Consider the following 19825-nt stretch of genomic DNA (forward strand, 5'->3'; position numbering starts at 1 on the left):
TTGTGTACTTCCCCCTCCCCTCCCATAGCCTATGACAGAGAGCAGAGATATCTCTTACAACTGGCAATTGAATGAGATTTTAAATGATTACTTTTTAAATATTTACAGGAGGCTCTTATAATGGCAAGCATGGATCATCCCCACCTTGTGCGACTACTAGGTGTCTGCTTGAGCCCAACCATCCAGCTAGTTACCCAATTGATGCCCCATGGCTGCTTACTAGACTACGTCCATGAACAGAAGGATAACATTGGCTCCCAGCTTCTGCTTAACTGGTGTGTCCAGATTGCCAAGGTAAGTACAGGGGCCACTTACAGTTTCAAATGCTCTACAATCAGCCTGGAATTTTCATTCTAGATTTCAAATCTTTTGAATTTTTTCCCTACCAAAACTGAGTGATGAATTTATGCTCTGTGTCTCTGTGCAACCAGAAATTTTGTATTATATTAACTTACAAATATAATGCAAGGTAATAATGTGGTAGAAATGAGGAAGAAGGTTCTATGTTTATTCTTTTTTTATTTTCTTAAATTTGAATTGTTAGTTTTTGGTTGAGTTATATATTCTGTTTGTATGCATTTCTCAAGACTGAAGTGCTTCGCTTTGTAAATCACTTTTGATATATACATAGAAGTCATTTTCAGAAACTTTTTTTGGCTAATGTAGAACTAAAAGCAGACGTTGGATATGTGGAAAGAGATACCTGGGTTTTTGAGAATTGGCTCTCAAATACCTGAAATCAAATGAGGTAGGTAAATATTGCAGATGGTTTGAGAGAAGAATCTGGAGTCAACTGTATGTTGCAATAATTCAGTATCTGCCCTATCAAATGACACATTTTAATGACTGAAATACTAATCCCTTAATTTAACAGCATTAGGGAAAGTTTCAGAAAACATGTAGAAAATATCAAGTTTTGTCAATAGCTTTTTTTCTCTCTTGTATTATATAGACTAATGTGGACTGTTGCCCTCTGCTGCCCTATTTATGAAGTAAATAAGAAACATTCATACTGATAATTTTTATTTCAGTCTGAGAAAGGAAATCATGCGGGCAGGGGAAAAGTCAACAATGTATTTTATGCCCTGTCACTGTTTACTGTCTGTTTCCTGGCATTTCTCCCCTCCGCCTCCCCAAACACCCTCAAGCTTCAGCTTAAAATCTGGTGCATGTTTAAAGAACTTTTTTAGACAGTCGGGCTAGACACATCATGATGAATGGAGCCAAGCTTATCGTATACAGCAGCCCTCCAAATCTATATGGACTTCAAGAATAACACATGGCTAATATGTTGCATTCAGTTGGAGAAAATCACAGGTTGTCTATACTTGGCCTGGCCAGATGTTGTACATGCCCTTCTTTACAATACCCATCCTTGGCCTATACCTTCCTTCTTGAAGCTGTGCCCCCACTTGCCATGGAGCAGGATTAATTGGCTAAATTGCTTGGTTTTGTAATCACGCCTCCTTCATGTTCTTCTCTGGAATGTCCGTACTCTTGTTTGAGGAAGCCCTATTGAGGATGTGTTTTGAGTGTGCTTATTCAAGTATATTCATTCAGAATTAAGGGACAGTCTCTATTTGTGGGACAAATAAGTGCACAGCCAAAGGGAGCAGGCCGTTGTTGATACTGCATTGGTGAGATGCCACAATAAAATGGAAATTGAAAATGAAACAGGAAAATCAAATTATTCCACTTCTCTAATATACGATCTAGCAGGGGAATTCATGCAAAACCATTTACATGATTAGTCCCACCGCTGTCTGGAGTCTTCAATTTGTGACTTAGTATGAAGCGAGGAATACAAGCAGTCATTCCTTAACTAGTGGTAACTCACCATTGTGATTTGTGCCATTGCACTTACTCTTGAGTTTGCAAGCAGTAAGATTCTGGCCAATATTTGCCATTCTTCTCTAAGACATATACATGCTGCCTTTCAGCTTATCTGAGGTCCCTCAAATTACTTAATGCAATAAAATTACTATATTCCAAGATGACCTTATACTATACAAACGTGAATCCATTGTTACTATCACTGCTAGATTGTGGACTACTGCTTCCCCCTTTTAGAGGGTGCCTACCTTGGAATCAGGAAGAAATTCTAAGAGGAGATGCAAAACTCTGAGATATTAATATGGAAAAAATATTTTTATCAGTTTAAATAAATTTCTGTAGTAGATGTTGCTCCCAGAATATAGGATTTCTCAAGAAAAACTGTTTGTGTTTATCTTCCATTGACATCTGGCTAGTTCGTGCATGTAACAGTGCAGAAGTTTCAAACGACAGGTTGTGACTAGAGCCGAAGTCAAAGAACAGCTGCACTAGCATTGAAGTTGCTTAAGAAGGAGGCATCCACAGCTGCACCAACATAGCATCTTAAATGAAGAGTTCATGTTATTGAATTTGGTGGGACTTACTCATGTGTAGGATGGTACAGGTCACAGCTTCACTCTCCTAAATTCAGAAATGTTAAGCTAAATCTTTTTAAAAAACAAAGCAAAACAAAACAAAATAAAGGACATTGGGTGTCAGGCGAAGAGGAGTTACTGATCATTCAGCACTGATGTGTTTGAAAAGGCCAGTTCTTCTTTAAAGAAGAAGAAAAGAGCAAATATGTAAAATTAATTGATGGTAATCATTAGGGAAAGGAAGGAACAAAAAGATGGCTTACTATTGACATGGAGAAGCAAAGTTTAATTGCTCTATCTCTTTCTGTATCATCATGGTCTAAGGTTAATATTACTCTGACCTTGCATTATAGCATGAAGCTTGGCTGTTCATAAATGACACTTATTAGCAACATCTGCTTTCCTTGTAACTTGCATGGCAGGTCCCAGAAAGAGTTACCCTTTTAATAATTCACATTCTTAACCTGCCAGGATTAGTATCTCTCAAGCCATTCAGCTGTATGTATGTTCCCCCCCCCCCCGGCTAGGAAGTGACAAATCACACAGGTAAAAGTGCTATCTGCAATGCATTGCTTTTCATGATACTGAGGAAAGCATCGCATCCTTCCACATTTTGAATCTAGCAGTCAGAATCCTACAGGCATGTTTGACTTCCTGTAGCTAATTGGGACTGGGTCACATGCCTGATTGTGCAGCTAAGAAAAGCCCCAGCAGCTTGTGAATTGACTACAATTAGTGGTGGCAATTTATGTCAACTTTATTCAAACACCAATAGGATTCTGACCAGTACTTATAGACTGAGGGATTAAAATTTACAAACTGTTCCTAAAACTTTGCTTTTTAAAATGCTCATTTGGAAGGGTGGCCAATTTTTTTTCTGCTATGAGAAATGAATGGAAAACGTTGCTAATATGTTACTCATAAATTAACAAGCAAGGTTAATCTAATTTGTTATAAATCTGCTAAAACAATTACTAATACAGTGGACCCTTGACTTACAGACGGCTTGATTTACAGACTTTTTGAGTTACAGACTTCTCTGGCCGCAAAATTTAGGTTTGACTTGCAGCCTGAGAATTGACTTACAGACCAGAAAAAAACCAAAATGGAACAAAAACTGCCTGTTACGGGATTAATCGGTTTTCAATGCATTGTAGATCAATGGAGACTTGACCTACAGACTTTTTGACTTGAGAACCGCCTTCCAATACGGATTAAGTTCTCAAGTCAAGACCCCACTGTACAAACATGAAATGTTGTGTGGTGTTTTTTCGAGTAATATTCCAAACTCCGGTTTCCTCCAATTTTGCACTTAATTCATTTCACGTGGGGATATTTGAGGCGGATGTGTCATTTGGTCTGCATTTAAAAGGGAATGATCTTTATTGCCCACAGCAGTGTATAGAGTAAGTAGCATGAAGTGATTCTTTGGATTTCAGACTTCTGCAAAACTTAGGATACTGTTCTTGGCTCAGAAAGTGTACCAAAATGCATGTTTGTGGAGAAAATAGATAGAGAAATGTGTGCTTCAAGAGGAAATAGTTGCAGAAATGTACATGTGAGAAAATTTATTGCATATTGATTATACTTAAATATAAATTTTGTATAAAGAGAAAAATGCTGATTAATTTGGAAATGGAAGAAAATGGACTAATGAATTAGCTCAAGAAATATCCAGTTTCTTGGAGCTTTGCAGAGTACCGGTATCTACACTACACAGTACTAGTTAGTTGATGACATTGTAGCTGTCTCTGTCTTATGGAACCCTTGGATTTGTAGTTTTGTAAGACACTTAGCATACTTAACTACAGAGCTCTTATGCACTCTCCTGAGCTACAGCACTAGAGACAGTTGAAATGGTATCATACTGTTCTGTTGTGTAGATCCACTCTAAATTATAACAAAGCCTTTGGTGGTTTTGCTCTGCTTCAGCAATGAATAGGGACCTGGTCATGGACAGAAAATGTGGAAAAACTATGAATTTCCATGTACTTAGCTTAGCTTTTGAAAACAATGTTCTCTCACCATGAACATGTAAACTTTGTCAGGAATATCAAAACTCATGAAGCTTTTGCTCCACTTTGCTTAAATTTTAGTGGAACGCGCCCTTTCTGTAATCAAGAGTATTGTTTTCACTTATGGTTATGGGTAAAGTGTATACCTCAGAATAGGTTGCCAAATTATTCCTTTGCCACACTGCTCCAGATTTACTGTCAACTTGATATTTCCTCAGGCAGTTTGGAACGATTTATTGTGCCACTCTAGAAACCTACTCAAAGCACAGTCCAGTAGTGTGATACGAGCCCAGCAATATTCAGCGACCATTCCAACAGTTATTTGAGTGGCCTGAGGCAGTTTTGTATGTTCACCTTTTATTAAACATTGTCTTTTTCTGATGTCTGTTTCTGCAGCAGTTTTCTGTATTGAGGCTGATGGAGGGAATTGTCTCTTTTAGCTTTGTTGTGACTGTTGCTTGGCGAACGGTTCAAAATGAAGCTCCCTCTACTGCGTTAGGCTCTAGCCCCTACTGGGCCAGCCTTTGTCTGCTTTTGTGCACAGTTATTTATTAAGGCCGCCGGTCCAGAGGAATTCATTCTGTGTGAATATTCCTTTCCAGCTGTCTCTCAACTTTTGTATAATGAGCTGCACATGCTGCAGAGGTCTGCTGCCAGCTTGCCAGGGCCAGCGTGCCTCCGGTGATGTCCTTTGAAGTGTGTTGATTGGTTTGTGCTAGGAAGCATTATCCATTCAGGACTGAGATCTCAGCTGTCTTTCTTGTGCTCCTACAAACTGGCATAATTCTATTTTATTTATTTAAAATGTTTTTATCCCACCTTTTCTCCTTAAAAAGAGCCCAATGTATTTTGTTTTTATTTTAAGAGGAATTTTCCATTGATGCAGTTTCTTCTAATAGCTTTCCTTCCCTTGGCAAGTCAGAGTAAAAATATACATATCCGTTAGGTTTGTCTGGGGAGGAGGGCATATATACTAGTTGTTGGTATGCTATAGGGATGGCTTTGATTGACCCTAGTGGTTAAGCTGAGTCAGGGCAGTCACTATGAGCAGAAGATCTTGGAGGGAGAGGGCAGAGTGGGTAGCAATGAAAAACCTCCCAGTCTTTTCTTCCTTACCCTTTGTTGGAATTATGATTGCCATAAAAATACAGTTTAATGTGGAGGTTCGATACTAGAAAACCTCCATTTCCAGGTTATCAGAGCTATATGTTCACACAATGCTGTCAAATCTCAATTACATTAATTTTGCCTTTGTGAGGAGAAAGTAGATTCACACATGACACAAATCCTGGACAGTTATCTCAGACATGAATATGTGATATCTTTCCATAGAAAATCATCATTGGAAGAGTGAATGGGAAGAGTGACAGGGGACGAGAGGTCTTCCCTGTGGCACTTCATCATGATAACTGTTCGCGCATGGAAGAGAACACTTGATATTGCGCCCTTCAGTTATGGAACATGGTTTTGCGAATCCAGTCCTAGCCCGTTCAATATTTGCTAGGGCACAAACAGGTGCTCTTAGCACTACCGTAGTGAATGGCAGTCTAAATAATATTTCTGCCTTTTTGTTCCTGGGAGACTGTCAAACCTGCTTATCACATTTTACATTCAAATAATTCCATAAGTGTTACTTTTGAATAATAATAATAAGCCAAGGTAATAAGCAGTTTGATACACTGGAATGTCAGCGAAGGAAAATCAGATCCTGGGGGGGATCCTTTTAACATCTTTTGAATATAAAAAAAAGATCTGAAATTACATTAACCAAGGCAAAGCATAGTGTCAGTTGGGAGAGAGGCTTTAAAGTACAATCAAGAGCATGCTAGTATGAAATCTGGAGACAGATTTTCACAGGAAAGCAAGTTGGGGCATATTGTTATCTGTCTTCCTTAGGGGTTTTCTCTCTTGGGGAAGGACGCCTTTCATTTGCAACTCAGAGCCGAGGGAGAATCTGAGAAAAGATGGAGGCGGCAGTGCTCCTTGCTCCCTTTTGTCTTGTATTTGGGTTAAGCCTGTCTCTAATGCCTCATCTGAACTTTAGTCTGCTTTTCCTGGTTTCAGTTCTGCCCCCAGCCATTACTCTTTAGGTGCAGCATCGGGAGAAGTTCCTGTTTTAGACTACAACTCCCAGAACCCTCTAGCCATAAGGGCCACAGGGTGTGTTGGCTAGGGGATTCTGGTAATTTCTGAGAGCCCAGAGAGAGGGAGAGGGGGAAGTGAATCTACTGGCTGCTTATAGAATAATGGTCTTCCCCTACCACAGAAACACCAAATGCTGTCTCCCAGCTCACCTACCATAAAGAAACATAGCAATTACTTTTCAGAATCAACTTGCAAAATGGCAGGACTGGCCCCTGTTGCTCAAGCGTCCTATACAGGGGTGGGGTGGTGGTGCTTAATTGATCTACATAACAGTTCATTTCTTTTCATTTGGGAATGATTAATCCATCCCCATTTCAAAGGAAGATGGCATAGGGAAAGTACAAGTAAGTCCGTTTGGAGCATGATAAACTTTCTCTCTTTTTGTACTATCCGGTAGCAGTCTAGTTTATAATAACGGTTCAGGTCCCTATTCAGCAAACTGGATTCCATGAAGAATCAGAATTCTAGAGGGCAGCACAGCTCCCATGGCAAGAATGCTTGGAATATAACCTCCTAAGGTCTAAGCCCAGAAGGGACGCGGTGGTGCTGCGGGCTAAACCGCAGAAGCCTGTGCTGCAGGGTCAGAAGACCAAGCAGTTGTAAGATCGAATCCACGCGACGGAGTGAGCGCCCGTTGCTTGTCCCAGCTCCCGCCAACCTAGCGGTTCGAAAGCATGCAAATGCAAGTAGATAAATAGGGACCACCTTGGTGGGAAGGTAAACAGCGTTCCGTGTCTAAATCACACTGGCCATGTGACCACGGAAGATTGTCTTCGGACAAACGCTGGCTCTATGGCTTGAAGAGCGGGATGAGCGCCGCCCCCTAGAGTTGGACACGACTGGACAAAAATTGTCAAGGGGAACCTTTACCTTTACCTTTAAGGTCTAAGCCCAGCTAAGAAAGTGCTAGCTTTCTGGGGCTGAAACCTCATTTCTCCATCCCTCTTAGGCTAACGTAGCTCTGCACAGCGTGTAGACAAGCTCAAACCGAGATCAGGACACGCATTGGCTGGAAACTGCTTAGGCTTCCAGGGGATTTCTACACAGTTCCACTGGCTCCATCCAGTATCATCTCGAGGCAACAGGACAGCTGCTCTTGCACCTCTCTAAGTTCGTCTCAGATACCCTTGATGATTAGCACAGAAAGCAAAGGGCTCAAAGATTAGGGCCATTTGATTGCATTGTTAGAAGGGAGCCTTTCCCCCTTTTTGTTCTCCTTGGCAGCTTTTGATTGATAAACGGTTCCTCGTTAGGAACAGCTTTCGTTATTTTGAAGCAGCCAGGAGTGAAAGATGGACAGACTGCCCGTGTAAGGGGGAGGGAGCCCAGTTGAGCAGAAAGGTTGGGAGGAGGTGAAGGGATGCCTCATGCCGCTGCAGTTCAAGGTCTTTCTTCTTCATTAAAGAGCCCTGGCGCGGAGCTCTGGGAAAAGCCTACCGGGGAGTGAACAAAGGATGAGTTTAATGACAGTCATCTATCAGCCATCCACATTTTCAACTTCAAGATGTCTCTATTCCCAAAGCTCCTTACCCATGACAAGGCTAATTGCATAATTATGGTGCTATCCTGACCACACTCACACTGTAGCAAAGACCCCGGCTAAAGGCTGCAATAATTATCACTCCAAGCGAGTACATTAATAGAAAGCACGGCTTTCTAATAGGGCTGCTCTGGGAGGAAACCTAGTCTATAGCATAGAGAAGTTTAAACCAGAAGCCTATCAAACTATCAAGCTGTCTGGCACTTTTATATTCTCTGTAACATATTCTATCTTCTTCTGGTGTTTGTACTGATTTTGACTCATCTCTGAAAGGTTTGTTTGTTTATGCAATACAAAATGCCAGAAAGCTGATAAAACTTTAACATGCTTTACATAAAATAAAATAACAGCCAGAACAGTATTGTCAGTTTGTGTTTCTGTAAGGAAAATCCCGTAAGTCTCAGTGGCCACAATTCCTGCCAAGACTTAATGTCACTTACTCAAGCATGTATCAGCAATAGGAATTAGGCTAATGTGTTTAAATAAATTATTAAATTAACCCCGTGCATGCATATACTTGCACATACTCAGAAACACATATTTGTATGCACATATATGCTTTCTCTTTCACATACATGGAAAATAAAACTTTACCCCCATCCCAAGAATTGTGCACACTGGGCCGGTGCAGAAATGGACATGTTGTGAGATAATTTGTTCCAAATTGAATATACTTACATATAAATTTTGTATAGATTTTGAAGAGAAAAATGTAGATTAATATGAAAATGGAAGAGAGTGGACTAACAAATTAAAGCATGTTGCAATGACAAGGCTCAGAAGCAAACTGATCCATATATCTTTAATTGAATAAGGGAAGTCAAGTCAACATTTGTTACTACTCTGCGCAAGACTGTGGTGCAAGATTGGTACGAGGTGGTTTCATGGTTGCTTTAGGAGGCAACCCCAATGGGCTAATTGGCAGGTTCATGGGCTAGTTCCTTGGGATGTACCACACCACCCATGTAGCCAAAAGCCACTTTGAGATATTTCAGAATTGATAGAGAGGAGACTAGTTAACTCTAGTGCTCTCTTGCCACTGTAACATTTTATGATTCTCTTCCAAACATGTAATCTTTGGTCAAAACAACCATGGGGAGTGTGTGCCTTTTTTAAATGGAGAATCTCATTTTCTGGAGGTTTCAGGATTGGGATTGGGAACATGCTTAGGGGCTTCTGGAGGGGACCACAAAATTGGTCAGGGGGAGACTCATTATGGTCCATCGGCCACTTTTTGCCCGTCTCTGAATCCTTTGCTGCTTTCATACTAGCCGGAATGATATGGCACTGATGGATTCAACTGCTCCGGAAGGAAGAAGCCCATTGCCCTGCTCACCCTCCTGCCCAGCATCCCCAATGCCTGCTTCTCACCTTTATTAGTGCTGGTGAAGCAACAACCCAAGTAGCTTCAGGACCAGTAGCTGGAGGAAGAGGTTGGTTTCCTCCCTGCCCCAGCACCTCTGGACACAACTGCTGTTCTGCCACTCTTAGCAGTAGTAAGGCCTTGATGCAGAATGTCTTTATTGCTGACTTTTGCATTGTGGCAAAAAAAAAGCCACCATAGTCTTTTGGTGCTGCTGTTGTTGGAGGCCTGGGATGCTGCTTATAAAAGGACTGCCCACAGCTCATAACTGTGCACCTTCTGCTCCAGAAAAGCGTTGTGCTGTTTATAGAAACAATGATATTAGGTGGGTGTGAACCAAACAGAGTGGATTCATGCCACATAATGCCCAGGTTGTTTCGTTTAGGAGAGGATAGATTCCCATGGTTGTAAATAAATGTACATTGTGCTGAGCAAGGGGTATAGGTATGTAGCGCTCAAAGCACATCTGCTTGCTACAAACAGCTGTCTTGGCAAAACAGCAGCTTGAGACTGACTTCCATTTTTATGCGCGCTGTTTAAAACGTCTGCCTCTTGTATTGAACAAGATGTTGTTTATGCCAATGTATCGCTGTGCAAGTGGAATACACTGCACTGTAGTTTTGCACACACACACTTTGTACATTTCCCCTATCTTCTGCCCTTATGGCCTCTTGAAGCTTCTTGGTCTGTCTTCTCTGCTTTGAGAAGGAAACAGGAAAGAGGAGGAGAATAAAGATGTGATCTTCATAGAAATAATGTGAAATGTCTTCTTACCTATCAGGTGATTTTAAGTGGGTAGTTTCTGCTCTCACATATAGAGAAAAGGGGCCTAATAGAGAACAAATTGGTTTCACTAGTTTGCATGCCAGTTTCAAATGATATTTCAAAGGGATTTGCCTAAATTGTCACAAGGTAGTTCAGGAGCACTGACTGGATGGAAAGTTGTAGCTATCCTAGTGGACTGCACACTGTAATTTCTAGATGAAGCCAAGTGCGCAGCTCCCTGGAGTCCTTTTGAAAACTACAGCACTCATCAGGCTATGTTCCTCTAATTACTACAGTATTATTAATTATGGCTAACACATTGCAAAGAAGGGCAGCCATTATGCCCTTGGAGAACTGCCAGTGAAGCATACCATCCTGTTAATTAAAGGTTGTATGTGGGATGTTTTCCTGTTCATTCTCCTCTGGTTAAATTTTTTTCTTTTTTCTCTTTTCCATTTTCCCTTTCCTTTATCTTTTTAATTTTCCCTTTTGTGTGATCTCTGAGTCATTTCTCTCAGCCTTTCTGACTTTTGCCTTTCTTTCTGTTTCTTCCAATCTGGCATTTTCTTCATTTCATTTCTGTCTAGTTATGCCTTGTATTTTCTCTCCCAGATAAATGTCATTTCTTTCTCGCCTTAACCGTCATTCTGTGCTCAGTTACCGATCAAGCTTTTTCTTTTTCCTCACTGCTATCTTTTCTGCTGTCTCTCTTTTAAAGCTTCCCTTATAGCACACCAAATATAATAATTTGGGCCCCCACTATGGCCCCAATATGAAATATTTTTTCTATTTAATATTTTCGTTAAATAAAAATAGAATGCATTGCACAAAATGTTGAGAGGTGGTGATAAATTCTTCTTCTCATGTAAGTGTTCAAAACAAGAATGGAATACAGTTAAGAGACTAGCAGATGGTGCCAAATTGGTATAAAGCAGGTCTAAATCCAAAGACTCTTTCGTTTTTCTGATACAGCATCGACTACAAATGAGGTGTGTGTGTGTGCACGTGCGCATGTGTGCACACACACACGCAAGCATGAACACACACACACACACACACACACACACACACACACACAGAGAGAGAGAGAGAGAAAGTTCTAGAATCCCCCAGAACTGAACAATTCATAGGAACAAGGAACAAACAAGGAGCAAGGAACAATATTTACAAGCATAAAACTCCAACTGGGCAAGCCACTGGGGCAATCTGATGAGTTGCCTGGTCATGTACAACCAGCATGCCGTCAGAAAGCTGTGGCAGATCCATCAGTTGAAGCTGTGCACAAGTGTAAATATTGAACAGGTTTCCAGTCACAGTATCTTGGAAGATACAAGATGTATCACATTGTTTCTTACACTCATGTTTGATTGCTAAAGGATTTTTAACAAACCTAATAGCCTTCTGGCATCGTAATCATCATAACCAAATATGGATGGCCCAGGAAACTTGGCCCGAGAAACAGTTTAATGTGAAAAAAACTTTTGAAGCCGTAACTGATGATGTTAGAGAAGACTGGTATATGATTCAGGAGAGTAATTAGCCAAAATCCTTCCGAGGTCGGTAAAATGAGTACCCAGCTTGCTGGGGGGGCAATGTGTAGCCTGTATAATTAAAAATTGTAAACCGCCCGGAGAGTGCTTGTAGCGCTATGGGGCGGTATATATGTCCAATAAATAAATAAATAAATAAACAAATAAATAAATAAAATTCCATCTATTTCCATTCTCCATTCTGCCCAGATGAAACCACATTTAAATGATCGATATAATAGTGACCATCAATTAATTTTTTCAAAATGAAACACATCAGAGACTATAGGATGGGTGTGTGTGTGAAATCCTTTATATTTCAGGATTAATATCACAATGAAGTAGACTACCTATTTATCCATTTCAGTTCTGTAGTCTGAAAATGTAATTAAAATCAGTATCCGCCAACATAAACATCTAAAATATTATTGCTGCAGTGTTCCCAGGGCCTGTAGATTGGCTCCAGTCATGTTCCCCTGAAACAAATATGCCAGGTAAAGGGTGAAAAGTAAAGTTTGGTCTATTTTTATCTGCTCTGAGAGAGTTGTCTAATTCTTTATTTCATTCTTCCACATTACAGGAAAATATGTAAGTCTCTCTGTGGTTGTTGACCAGGGCAGCCAGAATCCAAAGGTGCTGTTCTGCTAAATCCCACTATTGCCACCAGACCCCGTGCCCTTTCCCTTCCACAACCCTCCCATGTGCCTTAAAAACCTGCTCTGGAGGGCCTGGAAACTCCACCAGGCTTGCCTTTTGACACCTTGTACAGCTGCAGCAGGAAAGGGAGGGGAAGAATATCTCAATTCCGCTAGCAATGGACACCAAATTACACCATTGGATCTTAGCCAGTGGTGAAATAAGCCCTTTCTCATATCCCCTCATGAGCCCTGCTTTGGTGTGAGATATTAACACAGACTGTTATTTCTTAACACTGTTCCTCCAAGTCAGCACACCCCACAAAACCTGTGTGGAGCTAGACAGCTTATACCGGAGTTAAGGGCTCCACTATAATAATCCATAAAACACCTAGACTGTCATCAAATATACTAAAGGCAGTTGGAAAAAGAAACCCATTAAGTTTTTCTTAGCAGTCCCCGACAGACTATCTTGGAACAGTATTATTGAAAACCTCTCCTAAATCAGATTCAAGATATTATAGCAGCTTCTGCTAAGGTCTGTCAGGATTTCCATTATAAACCCATATTTTTCATGTTTATAATGTAGCCGTAAAATTTTCCTCTGGACTGTGACTTGGCATAAAAAGTCTTGGCTTAAGGCAATTTTATTTTGTATTATTCAAGAAATCTATATATTAGGTTATTTTTGAATTGCTGGACTATCAAAATAATAGTCCGGGTGCTTTTTTGTATTGCAGTAAATTTTAAAAATTACCTCTTTTCCTTTGTTACAGAATGTTCAAAACCATAAATTCATAATGCACCTAATCCCATTGCAGTAAGCATAGATGTGGAACTCTGAAGTTTACAAAGGAGACACTGTACATATCAAGTGATTAATGCCTTTGTAAGTGTTTTATTATGAAATACAGCATTTTGGATTAATATTCATATGCATTATTTCTGCTATTAATCATATTCTGGTTCTTGGACACAGAGGGCTTACCTCTTGGTCTTTCAAAATGAAGTGAGCCTGCACCATGGGGGCAGGATGCCCAGAAAAGATATTTCAAAGTCACAGTTCTTTCTCTTCACCCTATCTAACATAATCGTCAGGGATATTTTTTTTAAATCCAGAATTCTGCTAGAGTAACTTTTTGAACTTTGAAATTGCATATGTGTTCTTGAATGCTTTCCACTGCAGATGGTTAATCTCCTCCTTTCCAGAATGCACATCTTCTTTTTGTATTGTGCTTGTTGTGAAATTGCTTTTGAAAGGTCATCCCAAATAAGATGTGAGAGTCAAGGGTGGCTAGCCATTTCTACCAAGAACACTTTTAAATATATTTTTCTTTGCATCCACGTGCACTGGGCTTATTTACTTGCAATAATGCAAAGACTCTAAAGTTCCATGTAAGCTGCAAGATTCCATGTTGAACATTTTGCGCCCTGCACAAAATCACAGTCATATAATATTCCTTTGATGCTCCATGGCAGGCAGAGTTTCCTACATGATCTCATAATGCTATCCGTGGCTTTGTTCTCTTTGGCCATGTTTTTATAATAAGAAAGCCTGCTGTGGTAGTCTGAGCCAGGCATTTCCCCAAAATCCAGCCCCAAAACATGGGATTTTCTAAAGTTCACTACTCTCTTAAAGTTCACTATTCAGTACTAGCCATCAGGCCTTAAAAAGAACATGGAATATTAGGATATTTATGAATTGCTGGACTATACATTTCATATGGTACGAAATGAAATGAATATGATACACATAACGCTTTTGTAAGAAGATTCCTTGCAAAGCTCACCTGAATGTGCTATATCTGATGCACGCACGCACGCATGCACACACACATCCCTCACTATACCAAGGTTATCTCTTTAATAACAATGTAGGGAAAGGGTAAGCAGGGGACAGGACAGTACCAAATGGCTCCTGGCACGATTTGAGATGTCACACCAGCATTTAAATCCATAGGGTCATCTGGCAGTCAGGTATCATTAGTCAACTCTCTCCCTCTCTGCCATCTGTTTCCTTCTAGCCTATTTGTGTAAATTACCTCTCAGCGTGTAACCATTCTCACTCATTGTCATGAATGATCTTTCCTTCTGTGTCCTACACCTTTCCTTCTAGCCCAAATATTACACTGATTTACATTGTCGATGTTGGCCTGAAACTCTTAATGCGTTAGTTTTTATTCATGTTCCATCCCATCTTATTCGTGAAGCCATCTTAGTGGGCTCCAGTTGACACAGTTGGACAGTAGCCAGTAGCCCACCACTCCATGCTGCCACTTCTGTTCCCTCCTCTAAACCAATTCCTGTGTGGCTACCTCATTCCCTTCCTTCTGCTCTTGTTTCCTCTTGTTCACCTACTTGTTATCCAGAAATAGACTCTAAAGGGTGAAGGTACAGGAGGACTGGAGCCAAGATTGTCTTATGGGATGGAGCCGTCAGTTTCCACTGCCACACATGACAATGTATCTAGTCTGGAGATCTTATTTGTCATTTTCATTGTGCTCTCCTTTGGACAATTTTATAGATCTCTAACATAAGAGATGCATCTCTCTTTCCTGAAGTTAGCCAACACAGTCATAGCATGCAAAAGAGGCGAACAGTTTAGAATTAGGCATTGAGGATACTAGAGTGTGTGGCCTTTTTAGCCCTAAGGCCATCTCTGTGTCTCCTGTGGTGGGGGCCGCTGGCGAGGGCAGTCCCTGGTATGCTTGCTTGCATAGAATCTTGCATGGACTGTTCCCTACACATCCCAGCAGATAATGAAGGGAAGTTTTAAAATTGCTGCAGGGGCTGCAGGGAATGAGGGGAGGGGGGGCTCTCCTTTCCTCCGTCAATCCCCATTGAGATATAAGGAGGAACACTTGGGAAGGGGGGACATGGGGGTCACTTCGGGTTTGGCGGGCAATTTAACAAGGACTGGATATGGTTCTAGGTAGGGCCCTCCCGGGATGTGCTATAGATAGCAGCCAAGCCTTTGCCCGTGATTGTTTTCCCTGGATGAAGTGCTGCTGCTGTGTGTTTTGGAAAATTCCAGATGTACACCTAAAGCCTGCACTCATTTAGTCACAGAAAAATCTGTGATTTGTCCCATGAAAAAGTGCTCAGGATGGCAGCTTTAGTGTACTGAGATTTGGCTATAATGGGGGTGGGTGGGTTTCCCAGCAATACATCTGTTATTCAGAAACGTCACATACGTTGATTTTGTTATTACTTGGCGCCCAAGTACTGTAGCGCTTGGTTAGTTAACTTCTGAATGCAATAGTTGCCTGTGGCTCTTATGAAATAACTTGTCTTCTGATAAATTCATATCTTCCTAAGTCGCATTCATTTCCAATCTTTCTTGTTCTTCCCTTCTGACTCATTGCTTGCATCTCATGTTTCTTAATTAGCATGTTAGTGTTTGGACTCTTTTTATGTTTTGCCTGATAAATGAAAAAGAGAAATGATAGAAGATAATTCTGGATGCATCTTCTTGTTAAGAAGCCACAGTCTATCATTGTTTGTGCTGACACACATTATTTGGTTCTGTAATTTAGTCAAATTGAAGGGTATGCAATGCTGGAAATCTTCCATATCTAGTCACTGAAGCAGTAATCCGTATGTGTCAGCAACATCAACAGAAGAAATGGCAAGAATACCAGTTCATGAGTACCCACATTTACAGGAGCAACCGTGCTGTGGGATGAGGAACCAGAGGCTGGGAGTTCAGTTCCCCTCTTGTGCCTCCTTGACAGAGGCTGGACTCCATCCATAGGGTCCCTTCCAGTTCTAAGATTATTATTATGCCACTCATTATTACAACAACAACTGTGTGCTGTCAAGACAATTCCTTGTGACTACTACTTTTACAGTGTATATGATGTCTTAAGCAAAAGCAAGTAGATTCACACAAGAAGATTTCCACTTCCACACAAGAACTTCCCCTTCTACTCCTTCTTCCAAGTTACTTTGGCTCCCCCAAAACGGCTCTGGAGGATCCATTGTTCTTCTGAGGGAACTTTTCAGAATGATTTTTAGGCTTTCCATTTGTTTACATAAGCATTCTATCAGCATTGATCTAAGGATGCACAAGAAGTCTCTTTTAAGGTAGAATGGTACAATGATAAACTAACATTTGGCTTTTTTAATCCAGCAACTCAAGTTCATATTTTTTTTGGAACTTCCAAAAGATGTTGGAGTACATGACTAGGATTCTGTTTAAAACGAAATGGGTATAATGATAAGCACCTCAGACAACTCTGGAAGCAAGAAGTGTCCCTGTTATTACTATTCCTTGATTCTGTATGACAGTTAAAGTCTGGATCTACAATTCACTTGATAAAAACTCACTATACCAGAATAGTATTTAAGCAAACTTCATAAAAGTTGTTATTTATAATATTGTCAAGTCAGTTTTGACATATGATGACCCCTTTCAAGGTTCTCTAGGTAGAGAGTAGGGAATCAAATTCCCAACCTCTGGCTTCACAGCCACATTCCTTACTTACTGAACTATCCAGTCAGTGATGAAGGTCATTAGGAATGAACAAAACAGAACCAAAGAAAGGAAAAATTAAGATTAATCAAACGTCAGTCACACCTGCAAGGAATCATTTACAAGAGAAAAGAGGAAGCCAAGACCAGCCGGGGTTCTCCAACTGTGGGAGTATGCAAAGCATAGCCCATAAAAGTGTTAGGTCTTTAAGAAGAAGAAATGTAATTAACAATTGGTTGGTGCAGGTGGAGTTATTTAGTCACTGCCTATGTGACAAGAAGGACACAGCTGTGTGGAATTAACTACCATGAGGTGAACCACTAATCTGATTGGTTGGAGGTAGTATAAATTAAGAGGTTAGTGTGCTCTTCACAGTTCTATTTTGACTGTCATGCTTCACTGTGACTTCACTGGAGACCACGCCCATCGCAGAGTTAACTCCTCAATACCTAGTGAGTCGGTTGATAGAGGAAGCAAAAAGAGGAGCTGAAAGAGCAGAGGTGGAGTTTTTCCCTGAGGCAGCTACGACAAAGAAGACTGCCAGCCAGGAAAGCGGAAACAACCAAGGAAAAACCAGACTAAACATCGTAAAACGTTGTTTTGAATGTGGAGCTTTAACGCACCTTTGCCATCACTGCAAAGCCAAGCACAGAGGGACTGGCAAATGAGACTCCTCCCAGTCCCAACTGCACAGGACGGGAAGAGAGGAGCTGTCTGTTGTAAATGTTAGAAACCAGAAGAGGAAAGATCTTTGGATCTTAGGCTCTGGTGCTTCTACACTTGTATCCTGTAAAAGTCCTGCTAACTTTTCTTCCTTTCACAGAAAGAGGCAGTGTGTCTTGCTGATGGTAAATCTCTTAAAGTGTTTGGGGAAGGAAATTTATATATAGAATGCATGGGGAAAACTTGTAGAAATGTACTATGCATTCCTAACCTTTCTTATAATCTCTTATCTGTTGCAAATTTAGACAGAGAGAATTATACCGTACAATTTGAGAAAGGAATATGTAAAGTAATAAAGGAAGGAAGGCAAAGATTCCCCTTGACATTATTAGTCCAGTCCTGTCCGACTCTAGGGAGCAGTGCTCAGCCCCGTCTCCAAGCCGTAAAGCCAGCGTTTGTCCATAGACAGTTTCGTGGTCACGTGGCCAGCATGACTAGACATGGAACACTGTTACCTTCCCACTGTGGTGGTACCTATTTATCTACTTGCATTTGCATGCTTTCGAGCCGCTAGGTTGGCGGGAGCTGGGATAAGCGACAGGAGCTCACTCCGTCATGTGGATTAGATTTTACAACTGCTGGTCTTCTGACCGTGCAGTACAGAGGCTTCTACCGTTTAACCCACAGCACCACCATATCCCAATAAAACGAAGGAAAGATATGTAGAAAAGGTACTTTAAGAAATGGGCTTTATGAAATGCACTTGAAGAAAAGGCAGAAAGAGGAGGGGCAATCAGCAAGAAAGCTGGAAAAGAAGGGGAAAACTTAAAAGGCTAATGCAGTAAATATGCCTGCACATTTAAATTGTGTTCATGATTGTCATAAGAGAATGGGGCATTTGAATTACAAAACATTACAAAAGATGCCAATGTATGTTGAAGGTATGAAAATGACTCAGTGTAAGTCCTATATACCTTGTGAAGTATGTCACATTACTATGACTAAAGCAAAGCCTATTCCAAAAGTTAATGATACGATTTCAGAATCACCACTACAGATAGTATTTGCTGATGTGGCTGGATCTTTCCAAAGTTCTCATGGTTGGGCAAAATATTTCTTACTGATTGTTGATGATTTCAGTAGATTTTCTTTCTTATTTCCCATGAAGAAAAAGTCAGAAGCTTTTGCTATATTCTCTTAAGTAAAATTTGAAGAGAGAAAATATAAGAGAAATATTTCAGAATTAAGGACAGACAGTGGAGGGGAATTTTCTTCATCTCAATTTGAATCTTGGTTGAAAAAGAGACGAATATTTAATAGGATGTCTTGTACATATTCACCATGGCAGTGTGGACTAGTAGAAAGACATATTCAAACAGTAAATAACATGAAGAATTGTATGTTAAGTGATGCTAACTTATCTCAAACATACTGGGCAGAGGCTGCTCTGACCAGTGTATATATTCTAAACAGAACATTACACAGTACGACTAGTGAAATACCATTTACATTGTTATATGGGAGGAAACCAAATTTATCTCACTTAACATGTTTTTGGTGCTACAGCATATGTGCAGATTCTTAGGGAACAAAGGAGAAAAGGCAAACCCAAAGCTAAAAAGTATAAAATTTTAGGATATGATTCAGGTGCACGAGCATGGAGATTTACAGACCAAGACAAAAAGGTTGTAATATCTAGAAATGCCACATTCATAGAGGAACCGAAAGTACAGGAACCACATACTGAGCAGACTGAAGATAAGAAAGCCATATCCCCAAGGAGACCAGATAGCACTGATGCTAGTGCTTCAGACAGTCACTCTGAATCTGACTCTGGAGATTTAGAACCTGACCCTGAAAATACTATGAAGCAGGAAGAGTCAGACATAGAAGAAGGGGTAGAAGTTCTTTGTAGGTCCCAGCGAGAAAGATGGAAACCTGATAGGTATCAGCCTGTAAATATTTATCTTGCACAACAGAGCCTTCCTGCTATGAAGACATATTGTCTTTACCAAGAAAAGAGAGAGGGGAATGGTTGGAAGCCATAGAGTCAGAGTTAAATTCTATGAAAAGGTTGAAAGTATATAAAGAGACTCAGCTTCCACCAGGGGAAAAAACAATTGTCTGTAGATGGGTATTTAAAAGAAAGCCACTTGCAGAAGGAAATTTCAAGTGTAAAGCTTGGTTAGTTGCTAAAGGTTTTTAAACTAAGAAAAATACATCCACTATGATGAAACTTTTTCTCCTACCATACAAGCAGACAGTATTAGAATATACCTTGTTGTTGC

The 19825-nt window shown here is 40.4% G+C and overlaps 1 protein-coding gene across 4 annotated transcripts in view; it reads left to right on the plus strand.

Annotated features, from left to right (window-relative positions):
- ERBB4 (erb-b2 receptor tyrosine kinase 4) overlaps positions 1-19825 on the plus strand; it is a 1032003-nt gene that overhangs the window by 875320 nt on the left and 136858 nt on the right. For all 4 annotated transcript variants that reach the window (XM_078379181.1, XM_072977738.2, XM_078379170.1 and 1 more), the window contains exon 20: positions 109-294. In XM_078379181.1, coding sequence (XP_078235307.1) covers positions 109-294 — 186 coding nt within the window. The remainder of the gene's footprint in view (positions 1-108; positions 295-19825) is intronic.

This window comes from Pogona vitticeps, chromosome 1, assembly GCF_051106095.1.
Source record: "Pogona vitticeps strain Pit_001003342236 chromosome 1, PviZW2.1, whole genome shotgun sequence".
Taxonomy (NCBI): Eukaryota; Metazoa; Chordata; class Lepidosauria; order Squamata; family Agamidae; genus Pogona; species Pogona vitticeps.